At 38.6% G+C, this 25462-nt stretch overlaps 1 protein-coding gene across 5 annotated transcripts in view; it reads left to right on the top strand.

Moving 5' to 3' along the window:
- inpp4b (inositol polyphosphate-4-phosphatase type II B) overlaps window positions 1-25462 on the top strand; it is a 306898-nt gene that overhangs the window by 219068 nt on the left and 62368 nt on the right. For all 5 annotated transcript variants that reach the window (XM_030140356.1, XM_030140349.1, XM_030140365.1 and 2 more), the window contains 2 exons: window positions 7764-7868; window positions 17074-17182. In XM_030140356.1, the coding sequence (XP_029996216.1) occupies window positions 7764-7868; window positions 17074-17182 (214 nt within the window). The remainder of the gene's footprint in view (window positions 1-7763; window positions 7869-17073; window positions 17183-25462) is intronic.

The raw sequence follows: 25462 nt of genomic DNA, 5'->3' as shown, positions 1-25462 counted from the left end.
AAGGACATAAATTAGATAAAGTTAAAGACTGTACGACATGACTTGCTTCTCTAGTCTCCGACTTATTCCACTGCTCTCACAGCATGTCTTCAGTCCCTCTGTATGTCTACAACTTATCTAACTGCGGATTGATTAGGAAGTCCCGCTGTGCTCTCAATACCGTGGAGATGAAACCCTTAACATACTTGAACAGACCTACACTGATCTTACCAGCTTACCAGCCACTGTGTTTCCAGCGCTGCTTGCTCTAGTTTGTAGTCTTGTTGCTTTCTTTTTTGTAGTTTGTCCTCAGGCATCTGGGTACCAGTCTCTAAATGCATAAGATATTGGTTGTACATCTCTGGAAGGAGCCAAAGTTAAACATATAAGTGGCTAAGAGCAAAAAAATGACGAGAAACATTAAAAGAACAGATAGCAGCCAGATGTTGGGCAGGACTGCTGGCATCTAGTTTCTCTGTCACATGGCCAGCCCACCTGGGCAAACAGATGGGGATTTGATATGGCTAATTCATCTAACCCACAACGGTCACCAGCTCTATTAGCCTGGTCCCCGAAGGACTAGAGCTGACGGTGTGAGAGCACCACGCAGGGCTGACAGCCTACACTAGAATGTAACCTCTGCAAAGAATCCCTCTTAGCACAAAGTGTGTTGAGCTTCACCGAGAAGAAGTTTATTTCTGAAAGGTTAGATGTTTATGCATTCACAGTAGTTGAATGATCGCTTCCCTGGCAAAATACAGGACTCATGCCATGGTCTTCGTAAACCAGATGACATCCAGTGGACATGAGATGTGCAGAAAAAGTACATACCAAATACTGTACTAATTTCTGAACATCTCTAGGTTCCCTGGTGTTTTAATATGAAGTGTAACTTCATCCTGCTGTAAGCCCATCTCCTCCCTCTGCATGCTCTCTGAAAAGTGTGAAAAAGTCAGTCAGGTGCTGAGAGGCTAATGGGTCTGAAAGGGTTAGCTGTTTGTTTTTTGGTTTTTTTTTTTTAGTGGTCTATATGTGTGCTATATTTAGAATTTTTTCACCACTTTACTATGACATCCTTTTCCAAGAAGGAACTGAAGACTGTTACTTTGTGTGTGAAATCACTGTGTGGCTTTAATATCCTTAGTTCACTTACAAATAAGTGGAACCAGGCACAACAAACCCTGCCTCTCGCACATATTTCACCCATTATCAGTAAACGGGAAGATTTGAAAAAAATCATAAAAATTTTGAACTTTGACCTACTTTTCCTAAAATGTAATGACATCTATTCAGGGTCACTGGCAATCTATAAACCCAATCTGGTATGAATTCAACCAATAGTTTTGCTGCTAAAGTGTCAACAAATAGACAGCAACAAACCGAACCAAAAACAATACCCCTTACCTCCTTTTCGGGGGATGGGGTAATTAACAAACAGGTAACCAATCAACGCAGATGTTCTGCAAGACAAAACCGACATTTTGTCAAAGGGGACTGATGCCTCTGAGTAAGAGCAATAACAGCTTCAGCTCAGCCTGGAAAATGAATGTGGATTCATCGACTTCCACTGAAGGACAGTCTGGCTGCGCACCACTGATTGGAGGGTGTGAACAATTTTTAATTAAATTAATTAGGTAGAGAAGACCCAAATAGTTAGCTCTACATCAGTATCAGTCTGGGAAGGTTCAGGTTGATTGGAACAGGAAGTGCGCTTTGAATCATTCACTGATTTTACGTTTCACCACAGCGCAATGTCAGGGGACTATGAACATGTTGGGTGAAAAAATACTTTAAAATTGACTTATTTTGTCATTTGTAGCTGATACATAACTGTCTGGGAGTCCTAAAACCAACTTTACTGTTGCTAAATGATGTCTACAAAAAAAGAGAGAGAGAGACACACAATTGATTTTCATTGTTTTAAAAGACTACATTTGATGTACACATTTACATTTTTATGTCTTATAGTTTACTTGCCCAAGAGAGTACTGGTTTATATCTCAACCTTAATGATTATAGGTTTTAAACATTATTTATACTTATTCACTCCAAGCATACTATTGGGATAATATTAAATCATTTGTGCTTGACAGATAATTTTGATTACCAGCCTCGAGGACTTCAGAATTTACCCTACGTAACCAGACTTCCCTTCATATTGATATCCCCCATTCCTAAACTGATTAATCTTTTTTCACCAAAATTACAGGAGTTGCAGTCAACAATATACCTGAGCCTATGGTAATGTAAATTTTGGCAACTTCAAGTGAAAACACCAACTTTTCATATGCTGAAGAATTTTCCAATTTTTGATATAGTTTTTTTTCCCTTATGTAGGTGAGATGTTTTTCACAAAGACTTCAGTGAAAATGGCTGAAACTGACAAATATCTTTGTATGTTCTCAAAGTACTAGAAATACCCATTCCATCCATGTATTACACTTATACGGCAGGTAAATGTAGGCTGACTCATTATCATCTGAACAATTTTTTAGCCCTACGTAACGGCTTGACCAGTGAGTCAGCTCAAAAAACAGTGTTTGCATTTAGTTTTCTGAACTTCACAATTTTATTTATAGGGCTGCTTTTCTCTACAGTATGTTTAATATACAGATATACATATATTTAGTGGTTAGGAATGACTTCTGCTTACATTCACATTGACAAGTGGTAGAAAATCTGTGTCCACTGTAGTAAGAAGACATGATTGATTTTTCAGTGCTTGGAAATAATAAGGCACTTTGCTGTTAGCTCTTGCAGAGTCGTAAGTGTTATCCATTTTTGAGTTAACACATTTCAGCATGAGTGGGTGAGCAGTTTCAGCATTATGTACAGTAGCAGAGGTACATGGGATTTGTTTTCATGTTTGGACTACCTGCCAAATTGTTTTGGAAAATCTGTGACAGATAGCAGATTTGCTGATCTACGCACCATTTGAGCAAGGCCATCTGAATATGTTACAGGTGTGTTTGGTTGTGTTGTGTGACTATAATTAACAACTAGGATGGATCACGATGAATGCAGCTCAGTTTGGTCCTTCTCAATGCCAAGTAGAGCTATAGTACTTGTCAGGCAGAGGAGCTGAGAGGCAGATACCTTATGGATCTAGTGTATTATCACTCTCTCTCTTTAACAGTGACGTGCAGTGGGGTTCATGGCTGGGGAGGCACTGACTCTTTCAGAGCCAGATCTACAAATATATGGTGGCCTTAGAAACTGGAATAGAGAGAGTGAGCAAAAGGAATGGCCTGGGTATATGGGCTCTGCATCAAGTCAGCATAGGTAGACTGGCAGGAACTCAACAGGAAACCTTCAAAAAGAGCCATTTCAAACTAAAAATAAAAAAAAGTTTATGGTCTTACCTTTATTTGTACATGAAATCCATCCATTCTCAGCTCAGAAATGTAATCTTCCATTTTTGATGAGGTGAATTAAAGTGTATATAAAAGAACGAAGAAGATTATAAGCGCATGAATCTGTGGACTCACAGGCGCCATCTATCATGAGGCAGGGGAACTGTTTGCCTCCCCTAGTGACTTTTTCACTGCGGTTTTATGATTAATCTGCGAGCCTAAACACATTACGGAAATACATTCCATACGTTATGCAGATTATGGAAGGATAGAGCATATAATCAGAGTGTTTGAAAGCATTTTAATTGTGATATACAGAGGGACAGCGACACAATATTTTCATGGGGTACCAGCAGAGTTCATGAGGGGAGGAGACAGTTCTCCTGGAGGCACAGCACAGTGCTGCCTCACAACGCATCTCCTCCCTGTATTTGAACGGAGCATGCGGAAATTCTGCTATTCTAATTGACAAAAAAAAAAAAATAATAATAATAACAATATTGGATTCGAACGGAAAATGAGTTTATAGGACATACCAGCTGACAACTATCAACATTTATTATATTTTATAGTTAACTCTTTTTCTTTTCAAGATTGACAAGGGAGGCTCTGCTTCCCCTGCCTCCTCTGACTGCATGTCACTGCTCTTTAACCCCACCTGGTCAAGGCAGATGTCCTTCCTCTAGAGCACAGGTGTCAAATATGCGGCCCGGGGGCCAAAACCGGCCCACCAAAGGTTCCAATCTGGCCCGTGGGATGAATTTGCAAAGTGCAAGTTAGGGCATCAAACTCAAAACTAATATAATAATAACCTATAAATAATGACAACACCAATTTTATCTCTTTGATTTAGTGCAAAAAAACATTAAATTTTGAAAATACATTAAGAAACTATCCTTTAACAATAAAATATGAATAACTTGAACAAATATGAACAGCCTGAAATGTCTAAAGAAAATTAAGTGCAATTTTAACAATATTTTGCCTGTTACTAAATGTGTTGTGCCTTTGTAGAGCTGATCTGTAATACACATGTATAAATGATAAGTGGAGGCATAATATTGATAAAATTGTACTTATATTTCTTAACAAATTTCATTTTTCATGTTATTCACATCCTTTTTGTTTGGATAGTTTGTAAATGTAAATATTGACATAACTGAATGTTATTTTTCGCACTAAAACAATTTGGAGTTGTCGTTATTTATTGGCTATCATGCTATTATTTTACTGGTCCGGCCCACTGCAGATTAAATTAGGCTGAATGTGGCCCCCGGAGGAAAATAAGTTTGACACCCCTGCTCTAGAGTCAGGGTCTGCTCCAGGTTTCTGTCTGTTTGAAGGGAGATTTTCCTCACTACTGTCACCAAGTGTTTGCTTCTGGAGGATTCGGTTGGTGTCTGTGAATTGGCTTTAGAGTCTGGTTTAGACTCTACAGCTCTGGAAAAAAAAAAAAATGAGACCACTGCAAAGTTATCACTTTCTCTGATTTTACCATTTATAGGAATATGTAAGTAATGAGTAAAATGAACATTTTTGTTTTATTCTCTAAACTACCAACAACGTTTCCCCCAAATTTCAAGTAAAAAAAATTGTTATTTAGAGCATGTATTTGCAGAACATGAAACATGGTTAAAATAACAAAAAATGCAGGTGTTTTCAGATCCAAATAATGCAAAGAAAACCAGTTCATATTCATTTCTAAACAACACAATACTAATGTTGTAACTTGGGAAAAGTTCACACATCAGTATTTGGTGGAATAACCCTGATTTTCAATGACAGCTGTCATGTGTCTTGGCTCTGCACCATTGCTATCAGATGACTTTATGCAGCTCCTGGCAGAGAAATTCAAGAGGCTCAAAGAGGTTTTCAAAGTGGGTTTAGGTCTGGAGATTGGACTGGCCATGACAGGGTCTTCATCTGGTGGTCCGTCATCCACACCTTTACTGAGTCCAGGAGCATTGTCCTGATAGAAAAACCAGTCGTCAGAGTTTGGGAACATTGTCAGAGCAGAAGTCCAGTGGTTTTCAATAGTTAGTTTATGATTCCAGTTACTTTTGTGGTACTAATAGCACTGTTTATGCCTATTGTAAGAAGATAGTGATGGACACAGTAGTGGTTTTTATACTTCTACTTCTTAAATAAAACATGGATCAGGTGTTTATTCAGTAGAATAAGGTGTGTTTGTGTTGGAATTCAACGGACACAGGAATGGAATGGCTGTCATACACGCAGACATGATGATTTCAGAGGAAATTGCAGTGGTCTTAATTTTTTCAGAGCTGTAAATAAAAAGTATCATGAGACAACTTTTGTTATGATGTGGCACTATATAAATAAAATTTGATTGATTGATTGATTGATTGATTGGTTGATTGATTGGCTGAGACCTTTGTCATTATGCTGTAATGATATAAAGCTAAAAGAGCCAAGATTCTTGACCGTCCTTTAGATTGCCACTCCAGTGATATGTTTACATAGAACTAATCCAAATGAAACACCAATAATACAAGCTAATCTAGTCAGCACTTTGATCGTTAACTAAAAGACTTAGTATGTTTAAGATGTGTATGACCTTTAATAGAAACTGATTATAAATGATGTGGAGTCATTTTTACACATAATGAGCCTCAAGCCATAATAGGAATCTTAAAGTGACTTATATTTAAAAATGATTTAATTAAATGTTTTGATGTCAAAATAGACTATGAAATTTCCTGATATGACATGTTTTTGTTCTTTGTTTTCACCTTTGTTCCTTCCCTTCCCCATTATACCTTAGCTTGATTTTAAGTGAATTACCTCTACCAGGAAACATCACAACACTTTAAAATGGGTTCTGTTACTTCATTGTTCTTGAAAGCTAAGCCTGATTTCAAAGAGACTCATCACTTATGTTTGCATATTTGAGATTTGAACAGCAAAGTATCAGATTGTGGTTTTTAGTTCAGCTGTGCGGCACAAACAAGAACTATCGCTGTGCAGAAGTTTTTGATGTGTGTTTTGAACAGTGTTTTGGGTTTAACGCAAAGTGTTTTGAAGATTCTACCTCAAATTATTGAACGTTGATGAAAATGATTGACTGATAGATAGGTGTTGAGCTGTAATTAGTTCTTTCTCATACATAACCAAAAAAAAAACCCAAACATGTTAACTCAGTGGTTCTCAACCTTTCTGCTGCCAAGGTCCCCCTACATATGACAAAGACTTTCCCCTTGATGAAAAGTTCTTTCTTTCAAGCTAACATTTATTGAAGTGCTTGCTTAAAACAAATAGTAAAACATCTGTATGAAAATGCATGGTACTGCTACAACAGTGTAGGCTAATATAGGGAAACTGGTAAGGAAGTCAAGTGACACTATGTCCTGCCTCTCAACATGTCGGAGAACAGCTTTGTAATGTAGCGACATTAATATAGGTGCACACACATACGAGCACCGCGGGGAAATCTTATTGGTGTTAAGGTTCAGAGCACCAGAGTTGAACTGTTCTAGGCAGTTCACTGCTTTTATTTATACACACATTGGGGAAAAAAACAGAGATCCAGACCTCCATGCTGTGCACAGCCATGCTGCTGCCCAACACTGTATTTTAATCTATATATCTATTTGTTATTATTGAGTTAGGCAGTTATTTTATACAAATGAAGCACCTCTTTCTTAAGGCACGTCTTAATTTAGTTAAATATTTGTGTCATCACTTTGTCATTAGAGCATTTTTTTAAACATTTGCAGCCATCTCAAGGCCCCTCTTGCATTTTTCTGCAGCCCAATATCGGGCCACAGTCCCCCTACTGAGAACCGTGGAGTTAAGTGATATTTTTAGGCTCCTAAATAAGAATGGCTTTTAAAAAATAAAATAATGGAATTCAGTATCAAATAAATTGGTTTAAAATGACTGAATCAAATGAAATGTGTGACTTAATATTAAATGTTTGGGAAGCATCAGTATTTAAGGATTCTTTAAATGTTCTTTATTACTTAAGGCGTGCTTATTGACAGACCAGACCAATTACAGAAAAAGAGTGAATGAATGAAAGAGAATTATACTGCTAATATTGTGGTGATTAAGTTGTTAAAAATGTCACACAATGTGTAATTGAATTTGCGCTGTAGCTACGTCTGTAATCTTTAATTTAAATTAAATTAATTGCGATGTATTCCATTTTGTCACTCTGTCTGCTCATTAAACAAATCTTAATTTATTCCATTGCACAAGAGTTTTCTTTTTGTGGGAAAATCAATGTGAACATCTGTACATCAGCTCAGTTTATTGTCTAATGCCGTCTAATTTGTTCCGCGCCATTGACCATTTTTACATAAACACATAAGCACACGCTCTAAAGATGAAAGCCATGTGTTAAACATGATCGTACAGCTATATTGTTGAGTAAAAAGGCCTCTAACAATCAAATATTTTGTTTTTCAGGCTGTTCATTCAAGCCAAGCTGTTGCAAAGCCCAGAAGTCACTGGAGTTCATCCCAATAAACCTGCACACCCAGAGAATGAGAGTGACGTGCCCCAGAAAAACAGGTAATTAAACTACTGATGAAGGTTTATTATTATAAGATTAATGACCTAAGAGATTTGGACCAACAGAAAGTCAACTCGGAACAACTTTCAAACCAACAGCCCAGTTACTGACGGACATTTTGTGTAAAAACTTGTCTATGAGCTGAAACTGCTGCGGTCGTCACCTACTGATATCTGTCTATGCCTCACTTGTCCATCTGTCAGAGATAGGCAGGGCTCAAACAGGGTGGTTTAGGTCATCACCCAAGCTGAAAGGTGAGAATTAACTTGGCCTGAGAAGGATAGACAAAACGCTAATGAAGCCCTTTGTGTTTTTCTGGAGGGAAAGTCGAGATGGTCTCCTCCACCGCTGCTTTCAAGCTGGCAGAGCCTTCTATTGCCCTGGAACTGTCTGTGTGTGTTAAAGCGACTAACCGCTGCCTGACTATCTATGAGTGGGCTCAGTTTCAACTATACACCACATGATTGATGGAAAGTTGAAACTGAGATTCTTTCACTGAAGACATCAGGGAGGACGGATAAAGGGGGAAAATCAAGGCATCATACGGCTCTAACACCGACTTACCCTGTCAAGAAAAAGAAGCAAATCTGCACTGAAACTTAAAACACTTGTGTCAACTCACTGATAGACACTGTGATAATTATCTGAGAATAGAGCTCACACCTTAAATTCATTTGTTTATGCGCAGTACACACAAACTCAGAAACCAAAAACACAAAGCTCAATCAATCAATCAATCAAATTTTATTTATATAGCACCAAATCGGCAACACGGTGGTGCAGTGGTCAGCAGTTGTGCCTCACAGCAAGAAGGTCCTGGGTTCGATTCCAACACCAGTCGAAGGGGGGTGGGACCTTTCTGTGTGGAGTTTGCATGTTCTCCCCATGTCTGCGTGGGTTCTCTCTGGGTACTCCGGCCTCCTCCCACCATCCAAAGACATGCACTAATAGGTTAATTGGTTAATCTAAATTGCCCATACAGGGTGGGGAAGCAAAATTTACAATATTTTGAGGCAAGGATTGAAAGACAGTGTATGACCAATTAGTTTATTGAAAGTCATGAGAATTTATTTGCCACAAGAAAATGTACATAATAGAAAATGTTTTTATTCTATGTGTCCTCCTTCTTTCTCAATAACTGCCTTCACATGCTTCCTGAAACTTGTGCAAGTGTTCCTCAAATATTCGGGTGACAACTTCTCCCATTCTTCTTTAATAGTATCTTCCAGACTTTCTCCTAATAGTTTTGCTCATAGTCATTCTCTTCTTTACATTATAAACAGTCTTTATGGACACTCCAACTATTTTTGAAATCTCCTTTGGTGTGACGAGTGCATTCAGCAAATCACACAGTCTTTGACGTTTGCTCTCCTGATTACTCATATGGGCAAAAGTTTCTGAAAAGGTATGGATAATAGTGTTAGGTATGATTATGACATCAATATATGTTTGGTTTCAAAACAATTGACGTAGTGCCTGCTGAGAAAAAACAACTAAATGTTCATTGTAAATTTTGCTTCCCCACCCTGTAGGTGTGAATGTGAGAGTGATTGTTTGTCTCTATATGTTCAGCCCTGTGATGAACTGGCAACTTGTCCAGGGTGTACCCCACCTTCACCCCTATGTAGCTGGGATAGGCTCCAAGCGACCCCCGTGACCCTAGTGAGGATAGAGCGGGTTCAGAAAATGAATGAATGAATGAATAGCACCAAATCATAACAAAAGTTATCTCATGACACTTTACATATCGAGTTGGGCAAAACCAGACTTTAAGCCAATTTACAGAAACCCAACAGAATCCTCCAGGAGCAAACACTTGTGACAGGGGACAGGAAAAACTCCCTTTTAACAGGCAGAAACCTGGAGCAGACCCTGACTCCTGGAGGATGGCCGTCTGTTTTCTTAATGGTGTTAAAAGTGGGGTATGAGATCTTATAAAAACGGTTGGAGCAAGCTACATTTTGAAAATACTCAATTCAAAAGTCCAAACCCCTTTCTTCAGACATTGCCTCCAGAGTACTGGCACGTGCAATGCTTGTTCCTGAGGGTTCACCAGCGCTGCACAGTAACAATTCGCCCAGCTCTGTCCGGCCCTGGCTCCGGCCCCGGCTCCGATCCATGCATACCACATTCAGTCTCCTCCAACACCCCCGCTCTTACAGAACAGCCCCCGTTCAGACCTATCTGGCTAACGTTATATTTCCTAGTGATTTATGTTAGTGACAAAACAGTTTGCCGGTGAACTTTCCATCCTAATATAACTAATATAGCCAAGCTCTGGCTCTGGCTTTGTTTCCTGAACAAGTGCTCCAAGCCTCTGAGAACGCATGAAGAGGGGTACATGCAGAAGGGGGGAGGGACAAATGGCAGTTGAGTTTGATAGACATATCACTGTTCAATCATTTCAATTGGGCGCTCAAAATGATTGGATGGTGTTTTTTTCAGTCCTGTCCGTTCCACAGGTGACTAAATTTTTTTTTATTTTTGTGTTAGAGCATTTAATTAATTGGTTGTAATTAGGGTGTGAAGGAGATTTTAAGCAATATAGTAAAAAATGCTCCAGGAAAACATCTCACACTCCACCTTTAAATAATCCTCATAGTAATGAAGAGCACTGACGGTTAGTAGCAAAGAGTACAGCTACAAATCTTAAATAATGACTTGCATCATACATCATTGAATATCCTTTTGGACATAGACAGTGTATCCTGACTTCACTGATTCTTTTAGAAACATTGTTATTAATATAAATAACTTGAAGTTCATGTTGGGTAATGGTATCAGTAGACATGTATTTAACAATGGAGTAACAAGAACACAAACTCCATATACATGTAGTTACTGTGTAATATACAGCACAAGGATATGAAAAACAATCGTATGATAGATGATACAAGAAATACGTTTTAAGGAGAGACTTATTAACGAGCAGACCTAATCTCTGCAAATGATTCAGATGAGTTTTAGAGCCCATCACTTTCATCAACCAGACCAAAAGACCACAACCTGCTGATTACAGAAGGAGTGACCTAGTACTTATGGGGTTTCAAGAGGTCACTTAAATATTAGATAGATATAGATATATTGATATAGATAACTTAAAATATAACAGACAGGTAGCCAGTGCAGAAAAGGCTAAAATTACTGTGGTATGATTGTGTCTTTGCATATTAAAATTAATATAGCAGCAGCATTTTAAACTAACTCTAGCCAATAGAGGAGAGAATGTAGTACGCTAGTATAAAGTCCACTACCATAGTTGAGCTAAGACAAAAATAAAAGCATGGACCACCCTGTCAAGATTTTTGATCTACTTGTCGAAACAGAGAGTGCTGTCACTTTCCTTTTTGGAGCACGACTGTCAGACAGACAGCTGATAAGTTGTGGTACACTGCTATGGGTGGAGGATTGTAATGAGACATAACTGTATATAGTCTGGGTAACACTGGTACTTGATGTTGTCTAATAATCTGGGTCAAGGACGGCACATAGATGTAGAACTATAATGGACCTAAGATGGACCCTTGTGGAACACCATGAGTGAAATGAGGAACAGATGACTTTAAGTTATAAACGACAACAGAGTAGGTTGCAGTAGCCATGTGCAAATATAGCGCATTAAGTGCTGACTCTTTTAGGCAAATGCAAGTTTCAAGGCACAGTATAAACATAGAGCAATAATACTCGAAGTGTGTTCCACCAGTTGTCCGTTAGCGCCCCCAAGAGATCCATAAGGGGATGTCATAAAAAAGTCAAATTGTGTGTTTCTCAAATCACCCTCATCTGACTTCCAAAGCAAAGTTATGAGTACAGATAATTCCTTTCTAAATTAAAAGCAAATCAAATTTAGCCTAAATAAGCCCAAAAGTAGACTTTTATTGAATTTGTCTATGCAAACCCATGTTTTGCGTCACAGTCTCTAAACAGTTAGGTTACCTAGGTTGCCTATTGTCATATCAAAGACCTCGTGTGACTTGTGGTGGAAATGAAGTAAAATAGCTAACTAATCAGAAACAAAGAGTGAAACGAAACAAAACGAAACAAAGAGCAACTAGAACAGGTCTAAAATAGGACAATGGATCTTTGAAGAGAAAAGGTAGAGAAATGATAACCAATGTTAGCAACAAGGTGCAAAGACATTCTGTTAGCATTGAACTGTTAACACCATTTGTAATATACTGCAGACTTAATTTGTAATATACAAAATATAATATTGTCATATAGGCTGTTAAAAAACTTTTTTTAGGGTGTGTTGAGCCGCATTATGTAATAAATTCCCATTATGTAATAAAAGTTCAAAATGTAATAAGAATGTCACATCATCTTGTAATAAAGACGCATTATGTAATAAACTGACGCATTTTGTAATAAACTATGTCAACGCATTTTGACACATTTTTATTAAAAAAAAAAAAAAAGTAATAACATGGTTCATTATGTAATAACAATCCAAATGAATAGAATTTCAGAGCAGTTTAGAAGAAATTAGTCACAGGAGCTACAGGTAATGTAATCAGAACTTTAACCACACAGTTTAAAGATGAAAATAAAAATGTGTCAAGTGCATTTTGAAATAAATGTCTCAAATTGTAATAACTTACTAGATAATGCAAAAAAATTTACTACATAATGCATTGAGGTAGTTTATTACAAAATGCGTCAGTTTATTACATAATGCGGCTTTATTACAAGATGATGTGACATTCTTATTACATTTTGAACTTTCATTACATAATGGGAATTTACTACATAATGCTGCTCAACTGGCTGGTTGGTTAGGGGGGCCATGAAATTTTTTTTTTTTAATGATGAAGTGGTCCTTGGTGTGAAAAAATTTGAGAACCCCTGACATAGAATGATCAATATCTATAGCTAAACTTGAGACTGCAATAAAGGGTATGTCATCTGTTAATTTAACAAGGCTGAAAGTTGTCAAAAATGTGGTTGGCTTACATAATATGCAATCACCTGCAAGACAATAGCTGTCTCTAACGTCTTGGAGAAGAAGGAGATTTCATAAAGAGCTTGGTAATTGCAGAGGGTGTAGTGGGGTAATGATTAGGTTTTTAAGAGAGGCGCAATTGCTCAAAGTGACAGGAAAAAAACCAAGGCTGAAGAGCAAGTAGTAATTGGCAAAAAAATTTTAAAAAGTAAGAACTAATAGAGGTGTACACATCCTTAAAGTGTTTGGGGGGGGGGGGGGGGTATATAGGACATGCATGCCTTCTGCAGTCAAAGCTCTGATATTGCCCACCTTTTACAAAAATCAACTCAGTAACTTTAGATACAACTTAAATGCTTATAAGAATTGGGAGAACTGGAATAAGTAAGCTCGTCATCATCTCTTAAACTGCAGTCTGATAGTCAGCCATGAGATCTCTTATTGTCAAGGGAAACCGTCAGATCATGTGATTTCCATGCGTATTTGTCCTTTCTACATTCTCTCTTTGGACCACAAGTATGATCACTGAGCCAGGGAGAAGGAGTGGAATCTGTTTTTTCTCTGAGTCTGAGCAGCATGGCCAAGGATTAAGACCTAGATATTATTAAAAGAATTAAATAAGGAATCTGAGCAATGATGCTGCATGAAAGAGTTGGAAGGTTTCACAGAACTGCCTTTACATATCTTAACAGAACATACTGCATGGTGTTTATAAATGCAGCACTGTTGCAATGAGACATCAAGAGCAGTTCATTTAAGTATCATACTGGTAACAAAACTACATCTGTTCTGTTTAATGCAGTGGTTTCCAACCTTTTTTGTCTCGTGACCCCATCTTAACGTCACAAATTTCTGGCGACCCCAGACATTCAAAACGGAGACTTTTTTTTTTTTTGGCTAAAATTAATTTGTTTTTGATCATGTAATAGTTGCTATACTATGTTTCAAATAAATGTTAATTTTAGACATTTAGTCTATACAATGTATATTATTATGGACGGAGGCAGAAAAGCCAGGTGTAGATTACCGCACAAAGTGAGATTTTTATTTTCCTTGGTCAGGATATGTACAGTCAGTCCAGCTTGGATTTACAAGGCTGACAATTAATACTGAACAAACAAGAACTCAAACTATGAATTATGAAAGAGCTGCAGCATCTGAAACCGACCACAATGAACATTTGACAGATAAACAGTACCACAGTGCTTCAGTTTCAGGTTCAGAGTTTGTCAAGTCTTTTATGGATTGAGATTGTCTCTGTCAACTTGACATATATTTTTTATTAGTAAGGGTTTTGTTTTGTTTTTTTTATCAATTACCAGAAATTTCAGGCGTCCCCATTTGAATTCCAGGTGACTCCAAGGTTGAAAAACACCAGTTTAATGTAAAATTTAAGGACCCTATGTGACCTGCACTTTGCTAATATGACTTCAAAATTTGAAAAGAATGAAAAAAATGAAAGTATTAGGTTAAACAGGACATGCACATGTATGATGGTAGACATTTTCACTTCCACAAGTAGTGTGGAATATATTCTTGTTCTCTAAAACATTAATTAGTGACTTATTCACACTAAATGGATCTGTGGTACAAAATTTTTTTCGAGGGGAGTCTTAGGCCACGTGAATATGCAATGAAGGGACAAATATATATGGTCCATAAAAGTTAACAGTAGATTTTTGCTGTATTAAAGTAGGAACACATGGGGTCTCTAGGTACCCTAGTAAAGACATACCAACCTTGTTTGGATTTCATCATCTCTTATATTTTCCCCTCTCTTCCTCTCCCATTTTTGGTATCGGTATTGTAGCTGCCTATATTAATCCGTCATTTCCCCCATATGCCACCTGCACACCTCAATATTACTTCTTATACAGTGGTAAATTAGTTTTTTCCATCAACATATGTAGATGAAAAAGCTGTTAAATTAGACAGCTGTCAAGATAGTAGCGAATGTCATAATTTTAATTTACTGTACTGTACTTGTTTCATAGTGAATCTATTTTTACTTGTGTAATTTGTTCAGTCTTAAAAAGGAAAATACATGAAATACATGATGGCAATCAGTGAAGCAGAGAAAATATGTGAACTGATACCTCTGTGCAGCTGAGGCTCAGTTCCCTACTGGAGTCAACTGCTCTATTGTTCATTTGATTTTCTGAAGTGATGCATTTCCTCAAGGTTGGCAATGCAATCCACTCAACAACGCAAAGCCATTCATTTTCATTAAGCCTATTGATCATTCAGTAAGAAATGGAAATCTGGGGGAAAAAAAAACAAACACTTGGAGCCAAAAACAGTTTACATTTGTTTTGCTTGAAATAGCTGTCTTCAGTCTTGAAAATGACAACTGCAGAATATTTCCATCCTGAAAAGCTTGGCAAACCTCAGCAGAGCACAGTGTTCAAGCACTCATTTGGGTGGAGTTAAGGGATATTTTGTCATTGTTAAACAGGATTAAGGAATGGGTTAAGTATGACTTATAACCACTCATCTTGGCTGCCACAATCAATTTCCTCCTTTGGAACTTGAACACAGGTTTTAAACTGCTTGTTCTGTTGCTGATTTATTGAAAATAAAAGGATAGGGTGAGAGAGAGCAAGCAAATCAAGCACAAATTGGTCATTGTGGTTGATGTTCTGAAACCTGCCACTGGATCGTAGTGTACTTCTGCTAGGGGGGGAACCAATTAAGGGACATCTGAAAACTCAGGGGACCAAACGTGTGGTGGACAGGGAGTCTCATGCCCAGGCACTGGGATAATTAATGGGAGAAGCAGAGGGTAGTTGCAAAGCCCCACACATCAAACCACTTTGGTCTACTGTGGTGTTGTTAGCAGACGGCTGCCTGTTGGCTGCACTGTCATTCACATGTCTATAGCAATACATGAATCTGAGTTGTGTCATTAATTTCTATTGTAAACAATTTTTCAAGCTGAGTTTCCTATGGTTGGACTGTTCCCCAGAGTGTTCATTAACTGATGTGGCTCTAAAGCATAACAAAATATTCACCCCCATAATCCTCCTTCCACCCCCTTTCCCTCCTCTCTGTTTTTCTGATTTAATTGTCAGCCTCATCCATTACTCATTCAAAACAAGGCTCGTTGTAAGCACCTCTGTGCCGCCTAGCTGTCCGTGAAGTGTTTATTTACTTTTGACGGCAGTCTGCAAATTGGGATGAAGCGCTGTGACATTGGCCGTCCTTCTGGTTCAACATGGGACGACACTACATTAAGACCACAAGGTAGCCGGAGAGAGAGAGGACCAGTAATGGAGTAGATGAGACGTGATATAAATCAGCCTCAAATATCCGCGCCTAGAAGCAAACACAATCGACAGAGTGGAGAAGAGTGACATTGCGTGTTTATGTACAAGCACATGTTGTACCTCTGGGTGTAAAAATTATTTGTTTGCATGCTTGTATTTTCTAAATCCTATTGCTATAACAACACTGAACAAAGAGATCTAGGCCTTCAATGTGTCTGCAGCATCAACCACAGTCCTTAGATATTATTGAGCACTGAAGATATCTTTTCATTTGATACTGAATTTAAGTACCTAAGGATTGAATCTCATCACGGTCAGTGCAGCGTTCATGGGTTTTATACATCATTATTAATGATGTATTGTGTTAAGAAACAACTTCTAGCTGCAGTAAATACGGTCAGATTATTTGCATTGTTTTCCCACCAAACTGGACTTCAATATGTTAACATAAACTATGTAAATATGCTACTCCCTCTGCTTGGAATCATTACAAAATGACCTCAAACTTAAAGAACTGGTCCCGTTGAGTACTTTTAAATACCATGGAAATGAAACCATCTGGCTGTAGCTATCTGGCATCTTTTGCTAATTTTATTTCATATTTAATATTGTCTTGTATTTCATGTGATGTGTGTGTGTGTGTGTGATTTTTGCCCATCTTGACCAGGACACTCTTGCAAAACAGACGGGGGCCTGATCACCACCAAAATTTAATCATTTCTTCCTTGTGCCAGTATCAACATTTCCTGAAAATTTCATGAAAATCCATCCATAACTTTATGAGTTATCTTGCTAACAAACAAACAAACAAACACGGGAGGCAGATCTGTCTTGGTGGAGGTCTGCGCTCTCCGAGTGCTTTTCTTGTTGATTCTTTGTAGAACATGCTGGTGAGATATAGGGCAAATGGTCCTATTTTTGTAAATGTTTACAACAAGTCAAGGAAATCCAAGGCCCTGCTCAGCATTTTAATGCTTTACTCTTGTCTCTTCACAGATGCAATTTATGACATTGTCACTGTTGGTGCCCCTGCTGCCCACTTCCAAGGCTTCAAGTGTGGTGGTCTACAACGCCTTCTCAGCAGATATGAAGCAGAGAAAAAGAGGTAGGAATGTAATCTTATGCAAATACTCACAACGTGAAGGCCTAGTGTTTTCACAGAGGTTCTGTGATGTAAAACAGGGCACATGCTGAGGTGGACACAGGCTTGTATTGAATTTAATTTGAGCATAATGATTGTGACAGACAAATTGGTCCCTGGCCTGTGGACTTTATTTCCCAGACCCCATACAGTTACTTACAGCGGGGCCATGCTGAATTTAGGCTGGAACTGCGCTGCCTCTGACGACTCAGTTTGACTGGAGGCAACAGGAGTGATGGAACAGGTCTGTTGAGTCAGTTCCTCTGTGCTGGTTCTTTTCACCACAAAAGCCTTTTTTTTTTTTTTTCTTACAGCTGAATTTGTCTGTTAGCGTCTCACTGAAGAGCCACACATTTTCTTAAACCTTTCCATCTGGAGTTCATCAGCAATTTTTTTTAAAAGAATTGTATAGTTGGTCAGTTTGGCCATTAAGTGGTGTTAGCAATACTTGAATAGAGACCAGCAAAATGTTCAATATTACAACGAACGCCTGGCACACACATCATGCTACGACTTCCTTGCTGCTTGATACAAAAAGAAAACTCACACACTTGTCATCTTCCTTTACTAACCTACAAAAGAAATCTGTCTCATGGAACCTATTTACTCTGCTTTAAGGGTTAGTGGATAGACAGAATTTGTTGTCACTGTGCGAGTATTTCCTATCTCTATAATAAGCTCAAGTGTTGTAGCCTCAACTGTGTTATCAACTAGCTAAAGGATAGCAATAAGAAAGGGAGACACATGCGGAAATACAGGGTGGCACAAAAAAACGGGAACTTTTTAACAATCCAATAAAACCAAACGTGATGGAAGAAAAATATTTTATTCATAGTAATTGAAACCTTAAAACATGCCATTTAAGAAACAATGATGGAATTTTCATTTTTTAAGAATTGCTTCCTGTAGATGGCGTCCTCCTGTACGAATGCATTCTTGAAATCTGCTGTTGAGATTCCTCATTGACCGCTGCAACATCTCAGCTGGGATACTGTGAATCTCATCCTGAATTCTCTGTTTTAACTCATCCAGAGTTCTTGGTCGAGTCGTGTACACTTTACTCTTGAGATAGCACCACACGAAAAAATCACAAACGGACAAATCTGGCGATCTAGGGGGCCAGGGAACGTTACCGAATCTTGAGATCACACGGTTACCAAACAATTCTCGCACAGCCGCCAATGATTGCCGTGCAGTGTGTGATGTCGCTCCATCCTGTTGAAACCAGGTTTCTTGAACATGTGGAAAATTATTCAATTCAGGTGTGACGAAGGATTGTAACATCTCCACGTAACGATTCGCAGTGACAGTGACAGAGATCCCCTGTACATTTTCAAAAAATCCATGGTTACTAAAATGGGGGTGTGTTTACTTGCGCAAGGTCACTGTCTCGCAGTGCTGCCACTTGCTCATGTCTGCCAATACACACTTCAAAAATTCCCGTTTTTTTTGGGTCACCCTGTACTTATAAAATGTAACTTAGTCAATTAAATTAATAACCCAAAATAACTAATATAGTGTGGATATGGAAATAGGAGAGTAATCAGTCATGTTGTTATGTGTGGATACGCTGAAATGTGGCGTGATGCATGTTTGCTACAACAAACCAAACAAAGAAAAGACAAGGTGAATGAAGGAGGTCAGGCTAACAGTAACACAGGCCAGAGGGGCAGTCTGTAAGCCCAGTCTAAGCCCAGTTTACATAGGCAGGTAAAAGTAGACGACTGCATATACCAAGCCACACCCAGTCAACACCTAGTATCTGCAAGTTGGACAACAGAGCAATACAGAGCAGACATATGGAGTGGAAAAGGTTTTCACATTTCTCAAAATAATATAAAAGGTCTCTAATGTCGTGTTTTGTGTTGTTGCTCTAGCAAGACATATATAGGGTTCAGATGTCCACAGCTAACAACAGCTCTGTGAGAAAATCTGAAGTGGGTTTAGATCTTTATTAGTTCAATTCATCGACCACACCAAAACTTATGACACAAACTCTGGCAGGTTAAAATGGACCAATCCAACATTTTTACCTTAACTGTTATGACACTAAATGTACTTACTAGTAACATTAATGCAAAGCTACCCATAATGCAGCACTCTGTGAGGTAACTTCTTGGCTTTGATCCTTACTAATACTGTGTCTTCTCAGAAGAGTACCCACAGCCCTTATTTGTTTTTGTGTTGAAACCAGACATGAAAAAATCCTTTTAAAAAAATAATAAAATAAAATAGTAAAAAATAATAATTGTTCATTTTTATATAGATCCACTGCTCTACAACACTACCCCAGTCATCCTAGAATGATAACTACTTCAAAATCAGCACTAATCAAGTTACTCTATTATTTGTCATGTTGAATTCTGTATTAGAGGAAAAAGAAAATATTATAATGTCAGTTTTTTCTAATATCATATGTGGACTAGTGTCTACAGTATCCCCCAAATGGCACTGAGATAATAAATTGTGACTACTCTGATGTAGAGTCCTTAAGCTAAAAAAAAAAAAATGTTCGACAGAATCTATGAGTTATGTTCTGACTTTGCTCAGACCACTGCTCAAACAAAATATATTTTGTCAGTTGTTCTCACTGACACACGGAGAATCCCAGATTGGATTTTATGTTAGATTGGGCTCAGTCTGAGGCTGTGTAGCAGCTCTCTGCTGATTGCTTGATGGGAAAATTATGTCTCGTGTTTTTTTCACTGACTGACAGCGCTAGCTCCACCAACACCCAAGCCTGACTGGACAAAATGAGACCACGCTGCAATGACTGCATTATTCCAACACTTAGATGATGTATATGTAGACACAGCAACTGAAACTGCACTCTGGGGCATCATATCCATATGAGTCCTCAAACCTGAGATCAGCAGTATCCTGTAAATTTCGCTGCCTTTGCCCTTTGAATGCAGGATGGAGTTGCATGTCACTGGAGTTCAGTATGTGGTCACTTGAGTGATGCCAGAAGAAATGAAGGGTGATTTTTCCCAAAGCTCCCCATAGAGTGCAAAGTCATTACAGACCATGCCAGATCCAATTAGTTACAGAGTTTGCAGCTCAAGAAAGGGGGAAGAGAGGCAAGATGGAAAAGGGGTGAGGTGTGGGCATAAAATGGATAAGCGGCTGGGAAAATAGTTGGAGTCTTTGCTGATAATAAAAAAAATAAAGAAAGGGTTTCTTTATGCTGAAGTGCACAAGTGAATTTGCTGAAGATGGTCAGTTTTATCTGCTAGCATGAGCTGTGATAAGGTTAGCATATTTTCGGGAATCCACTGAAGTGAAATAGTTTTCTTTGAACGAGAGATTACACTTCAGAAAGAATTCTCCTGGGAGACAGAGCTTTTTGTTTCATATTTGACTTAGCTAATGACTCACTGTAGCTTAAATTTTCCAATTTTCCGCCTGGCTAACTGACTACGGCCTGCGCTGAGCCTTATCCATGTTTGACCTGGAATGCAGTCATTTGTCAGTCACCATCAAAAAAAAAAAGGAATAAATGTTTGTACTCTTGAATTTCACCCAGTGTTCGCTTTGGCCACTGTGATGGAAGGGCTTGTTTACTTTAAATGAGGGACATTCATTTTTTCATGTTTTAATATGGGCTTATTATGCATACGCTTAATAATTGGCTCAATACTTAGCTGCAGGGTTTTGTGTGTGTGAATGTGTCACACTTTAGTTGTGTGATAGTACTGTGCAGTGGAGTCCAGCTGAAAGTCTCTTGATTGCACAGCAAGACAAGCCTGGCAGGACAAGGATATGTGAAGCCATGCACACATAGACACACTCATTTTACCCTTCCCACTATGTCCCCTCGCCTTTCTGTACCAGAGTTTTGTAATCACCTTTGATTGAAACCGGGACAATCGGCAAGATGTCAGACTTAGCCATTCAATGTGATATTAATTCATCAAAGAAAAGATTTGAAAAGATCCGAGGACAGAAGAAAAAAGGAAAAACCTGAGTGCAGAGGTGTTACCAGGAGGGCCATAAAAGAGCTATTCGTCTTTGTTCCCTGGACATAAGAAGAGAGGGAGGGGGCTTCTTTCCAGATCCATTAAAAACCTGCATTGGCCGAACTTGGCAATGACCAGAGTGTGCAATGTAGTTTGTCTCTTAGGATGGGCCAGGAAGGAGTTTAATCAATAACTACACTTAGTATTCCTCCAGAAAGCCTGTACATGTACACATAGGGCAGGAGCATTTATCTTTCATTAATGCATGCAGTCCTACTTAAATGGCTGTTTTAAAAGTCACTGGATTTTTATCCGTTTTTAATTGAACCCTATAGACATAGCTGAGGATTTGCTGAGGTGGTCTAATCTTTCATTAACAGCCTCTTTTGAATTATTCAGCCAGTCTGCATAATGATGCACTGCACTTTTTTTAGAGACAGGTTTTATGTACCCTGAAAATTACTAATTTTTTCTACCTGGACTAATGGTGTTCTGGTGTCTGCGTGCATCTTGGCCTGTCACAGTTATTACATAATACCCATTTAAAATAATTATTATTTTGAATAATAGTGATAAACATCTCTATTCACCTGTATCAAAACAGCTGGATGAGGCTAATAGAAGTTGAATTTCATCCCTATTTCCAAATTATTTTCCACTTGTGTCCCCTTCATCTTGTGGTACTTCACCTTTATTGGTACCTTTTTTCATTATTTTTTTGTAGGCTGTGTAGGATCTGTGTTATTTTCATCACATCTGCCCTGCACAGTTTATGTTCAAAGCCAAATAGAGGCAAAGGCAAGCAGAAATAAATGTTTACTTGTGTCCAAGTGTACATGCATTGTCACGTAAGTAGAAGCACAGATACTTAGTGGAAGTACTAATTAACCTTTTTTTCAGAATTACAGGCTCTTAATTCTAACGTGTAAAAGTTTTTACTTTGAAGGACATTTCTGAGAGTTATTTGTGTGGAATATATACACACTTAGAGTTGAGAACATTAAGGTCAACACAATATGCAAAAAAATCTCTAGTACAGTATTTGAAATATTGTTTTCTTTTCTCCGCAGTCCAATGAACTTTTCTTGTCTTTTTTGTCTGTTTTACCTAATTTTCATCCAGGCTGGAGTCATTTGTGATGTTGGAGTGGCAACGCAAATAAAAATAACACTGGTCAACAACAAATTTATTGTTTAAGTTTTTTGAGCTGATTTAGGATAATTTTGGTGTGCTGAATCCAAAAATCACATTAATTTTGCTTAATCAGGTCAACTTTCTGAACTATGCTACATATTGGCTTTTTAACATTTTTGCTTAAATTTATGGGTATTTTCACATCATATGATACAAAATTCTTTCATATTTCTTGCAATAAACGAGTTCTGAAGATTTTACTTTTGCCAATTTATGATTAATGGTTTTTTTAATATTACAGGTGAATGAAATGGCTTCGACTAGAAGATCTTGCAAAAATAAGCCTGACATATTCTGCTGCATCTACGGTGAATACACCATTGTACCTAACAGGAATCAAGTCACAAGTTTCATAAAGTGTGCTTACCAATCTTATTTTGGTATTAATTATTATATTTTGTGAGAAGATCAAATTTTTCAAAATCAAATTAGCAAAAAAACCTGACCTGATTGAGAAAAACAGATGTCATTTTTGGATTTCGTGGTGCCAAATGGTCCTAATTCAGTTGAAAAAACCTAGACAACTTGCAAAAAACATTTTTTTGTAACCCAGTGTAATCATTACAGATTAAGTAATAAGCCTGTTTTGAATGTGTGAAGTATAGAAAGTACAAATGTACGTGTTTGTGTAAGGAGGAAACGTTAAAATATGTTGGAAAAATAAATACTCAAGACACGTACAGATATTCTATTTAAATTCAGTAGCAAAGTATTTGTGCTCCTTTACATCTCACTTTAGCCAGGGCCATAAAATGCAATTAAACTGTTAATCATAGATATCTGTGTGACAGTAAACCACCAACTAAACTGACATTCTCTTGACAGCCCTGATGTGTCCAGTTGCACATGTTGGGAGTAGGTGTAATGCTGTGTTTTGAACTTGTGTACAGGTCATATTTCAGCAGAGACTGACCCCTTTTTGGAGGGTCAGTGTACAGGCAGTGCAGAGGCTGTGCTCCTCTGAAACATGTCTCTGAAATCCAGCTACCGTAACAGACAGGAAGTACTGTCATCTCGCCAGGCCTGGTGGTCAAGTAGAACTGGAGAATGACACATTTCTGGGACACAGTGAGCGGTTGAAATGACATCGCACACACTTAATGGCGTCTCTTGGGGCTAATGTTCAGATTTAATGTGACGACCAGCGTGCTGTCCAACAAAATAACTTCCTCCCAGGATTACTGTGTGTTGAGAGACAGGACTTTGGCAGTAGCTGGGACTTCATACTGATGGAGAGCAGCTTGTTAGTTTCTTTGCCTGCTCTGGAGTCAGCCGGCTCCAGGTTCTCTGGGTGATGGAGGGAGACGCTGGCAGTTGCCTTGAGGCTTATCTGGTCTCAGATCAGAGTTTCAAGCTTGTGCCTGATTCATTGAGGAACACTTTGGCTGTTATACTGAGAGCTGATGGGAGATCTGTGCCCGGTGGAAGATTCAGGATTCAGTGACAGATGGAGATTGGTAGTTAAAAGAATGTGGTTAGGGATCAGATCTTCTGGCGTGTATTTGTAACAGTCTGTATATTTTCGCAGTGTCTACGTGGCAGTGGCCTGGTCTAAGAACTATGATTAGAGTGTGCTGTCTAAATGATGAAGGAGGCTTTGGCAGTCACCTGGAGTGCTGCGGGGCACTCTGCTGACGTAGCTGCATTTTACTCCTGCTGGCTGTCAGCAGCAGGCCACAAGCTCTCATTAATTTCCTCTCCACTATTAATTAGCCATGTGCCGGAGATGCTTGCTTAATTAGGCCGCCGGGCCCAGTGGTTTTCTCCCTCTCATTACTGTTATTACCAATTCCTATTGATCATTTAGGAAAACCAAGGAGGAAGTTTATCCTGGACACGCTGCTAATTTTAGTCCTATCTCCCAGTTGGCTGGAGTCTCCACCTCCACACGAGTTTACCTGGTGAAGCGGTGTTCTACTTAGGTACCGCTTAAAAAGTCTGAGCACATGGGTGGGTCCTTTCATCTGGAGACCCAGTGTTTGCCCGTTTCAGACTTTAAATACAGGACAATGAAGGATGGTAATTTCATGAATCAAAGTTTGCGTGCGGAGCAGAGCAGGTACTTTGTGCATGCTGTGCAGAGGGAGTGGCAGTACACCCTCTGTATTTTTATGGCTGGAGGCATGTGGCAAACATGGAAATGAGGTGATATAAGAAGAATTCATTATCATACATTATGACTGAGTGTATTAACGTCCTGCTGCAAACCTTTCCTACAGCATTGCTCTCTCCACAGTGAAGTTCTCCTGTCATTTTACGGTCAGGAAGGGGGTTCTCCTATAGGAACACTGTATGTTCTCACAGAAAACAGAAAGTTGCAAGTGCAGTACAGATTAGCCATGAAACCCAGAAGATGCCTTTTTCCAAACATAATTATACGTTTAGACTAGAGCCCAACCGATTAATTGGCCCACCGATTAATCAGGCCAATTATAGCATATCGCAGATTAATCAACATCAGTCAATATGTAACCGATGAATTAACTTTTTTGTTGCGTGGAGATTCTGTGGCTGTTCTCCTGTTTGTGTGTGTGTGTGTGTGTGTGTGTGTGTGTGTGTGTGTGTGTGTGTGTGTGTGTGCGTGTGTGCTGCCCGGAGAGTTAAAGGAATAGTAAAGCGTGTTCACTTTCACTTGAACAATCACGGACCGCTACCCTACCCTCCATCTTACAAACTATTCAGCTCCCACCCCTGTTCGTGCACTTCCTGTATGCCTCACAAGTTCATTCTGCAGGGTATTAATACTGTATATTAACTGTCTTTTACACTTTAAAAAATTATTTACCAAACAATTTTTATGTCACTACTTATAAAATATAGACTGGCATCTTTTCCCAAATGTCTGCTCTCCCCAGCATAAAAACTACCACATCTACAACCCGCGGTTCCCCACAGGTCACACACACTAATCTAATGTAAGACTATTATACAGCGTTTGAAAGTTGTGTACATTATCTTTGTGAGATGAATGAAGATGCAACTGTTAATTCAAATGTCCACCATTATGTAATATAAGAATGATGTCCTGCGTATACCAATGTTCTTATTTCATATCGGCCAATATACAGGGTGGGGAAGCAAAATTTACAAT

This window comes from Sphaeramia orbicularis, chromosome 1 (genome assembly GCF_902148855.1).
Source record: "Sphaeramia orbicularis chromosome 1, fSphaOr1.1, whole genome shotgun sequence".
Lineage (NCBI taxonomy): Eukaryota > Metazoa > Chordata > Actinopteri > Kurtiformes > Apogonidae > Sphaeramia > Sphaeramia orbicularis.
Note: the sequence above shows the minus strand (reverse complement) of the source record. Positions and strands in the feature narration are given on the sequence as shown.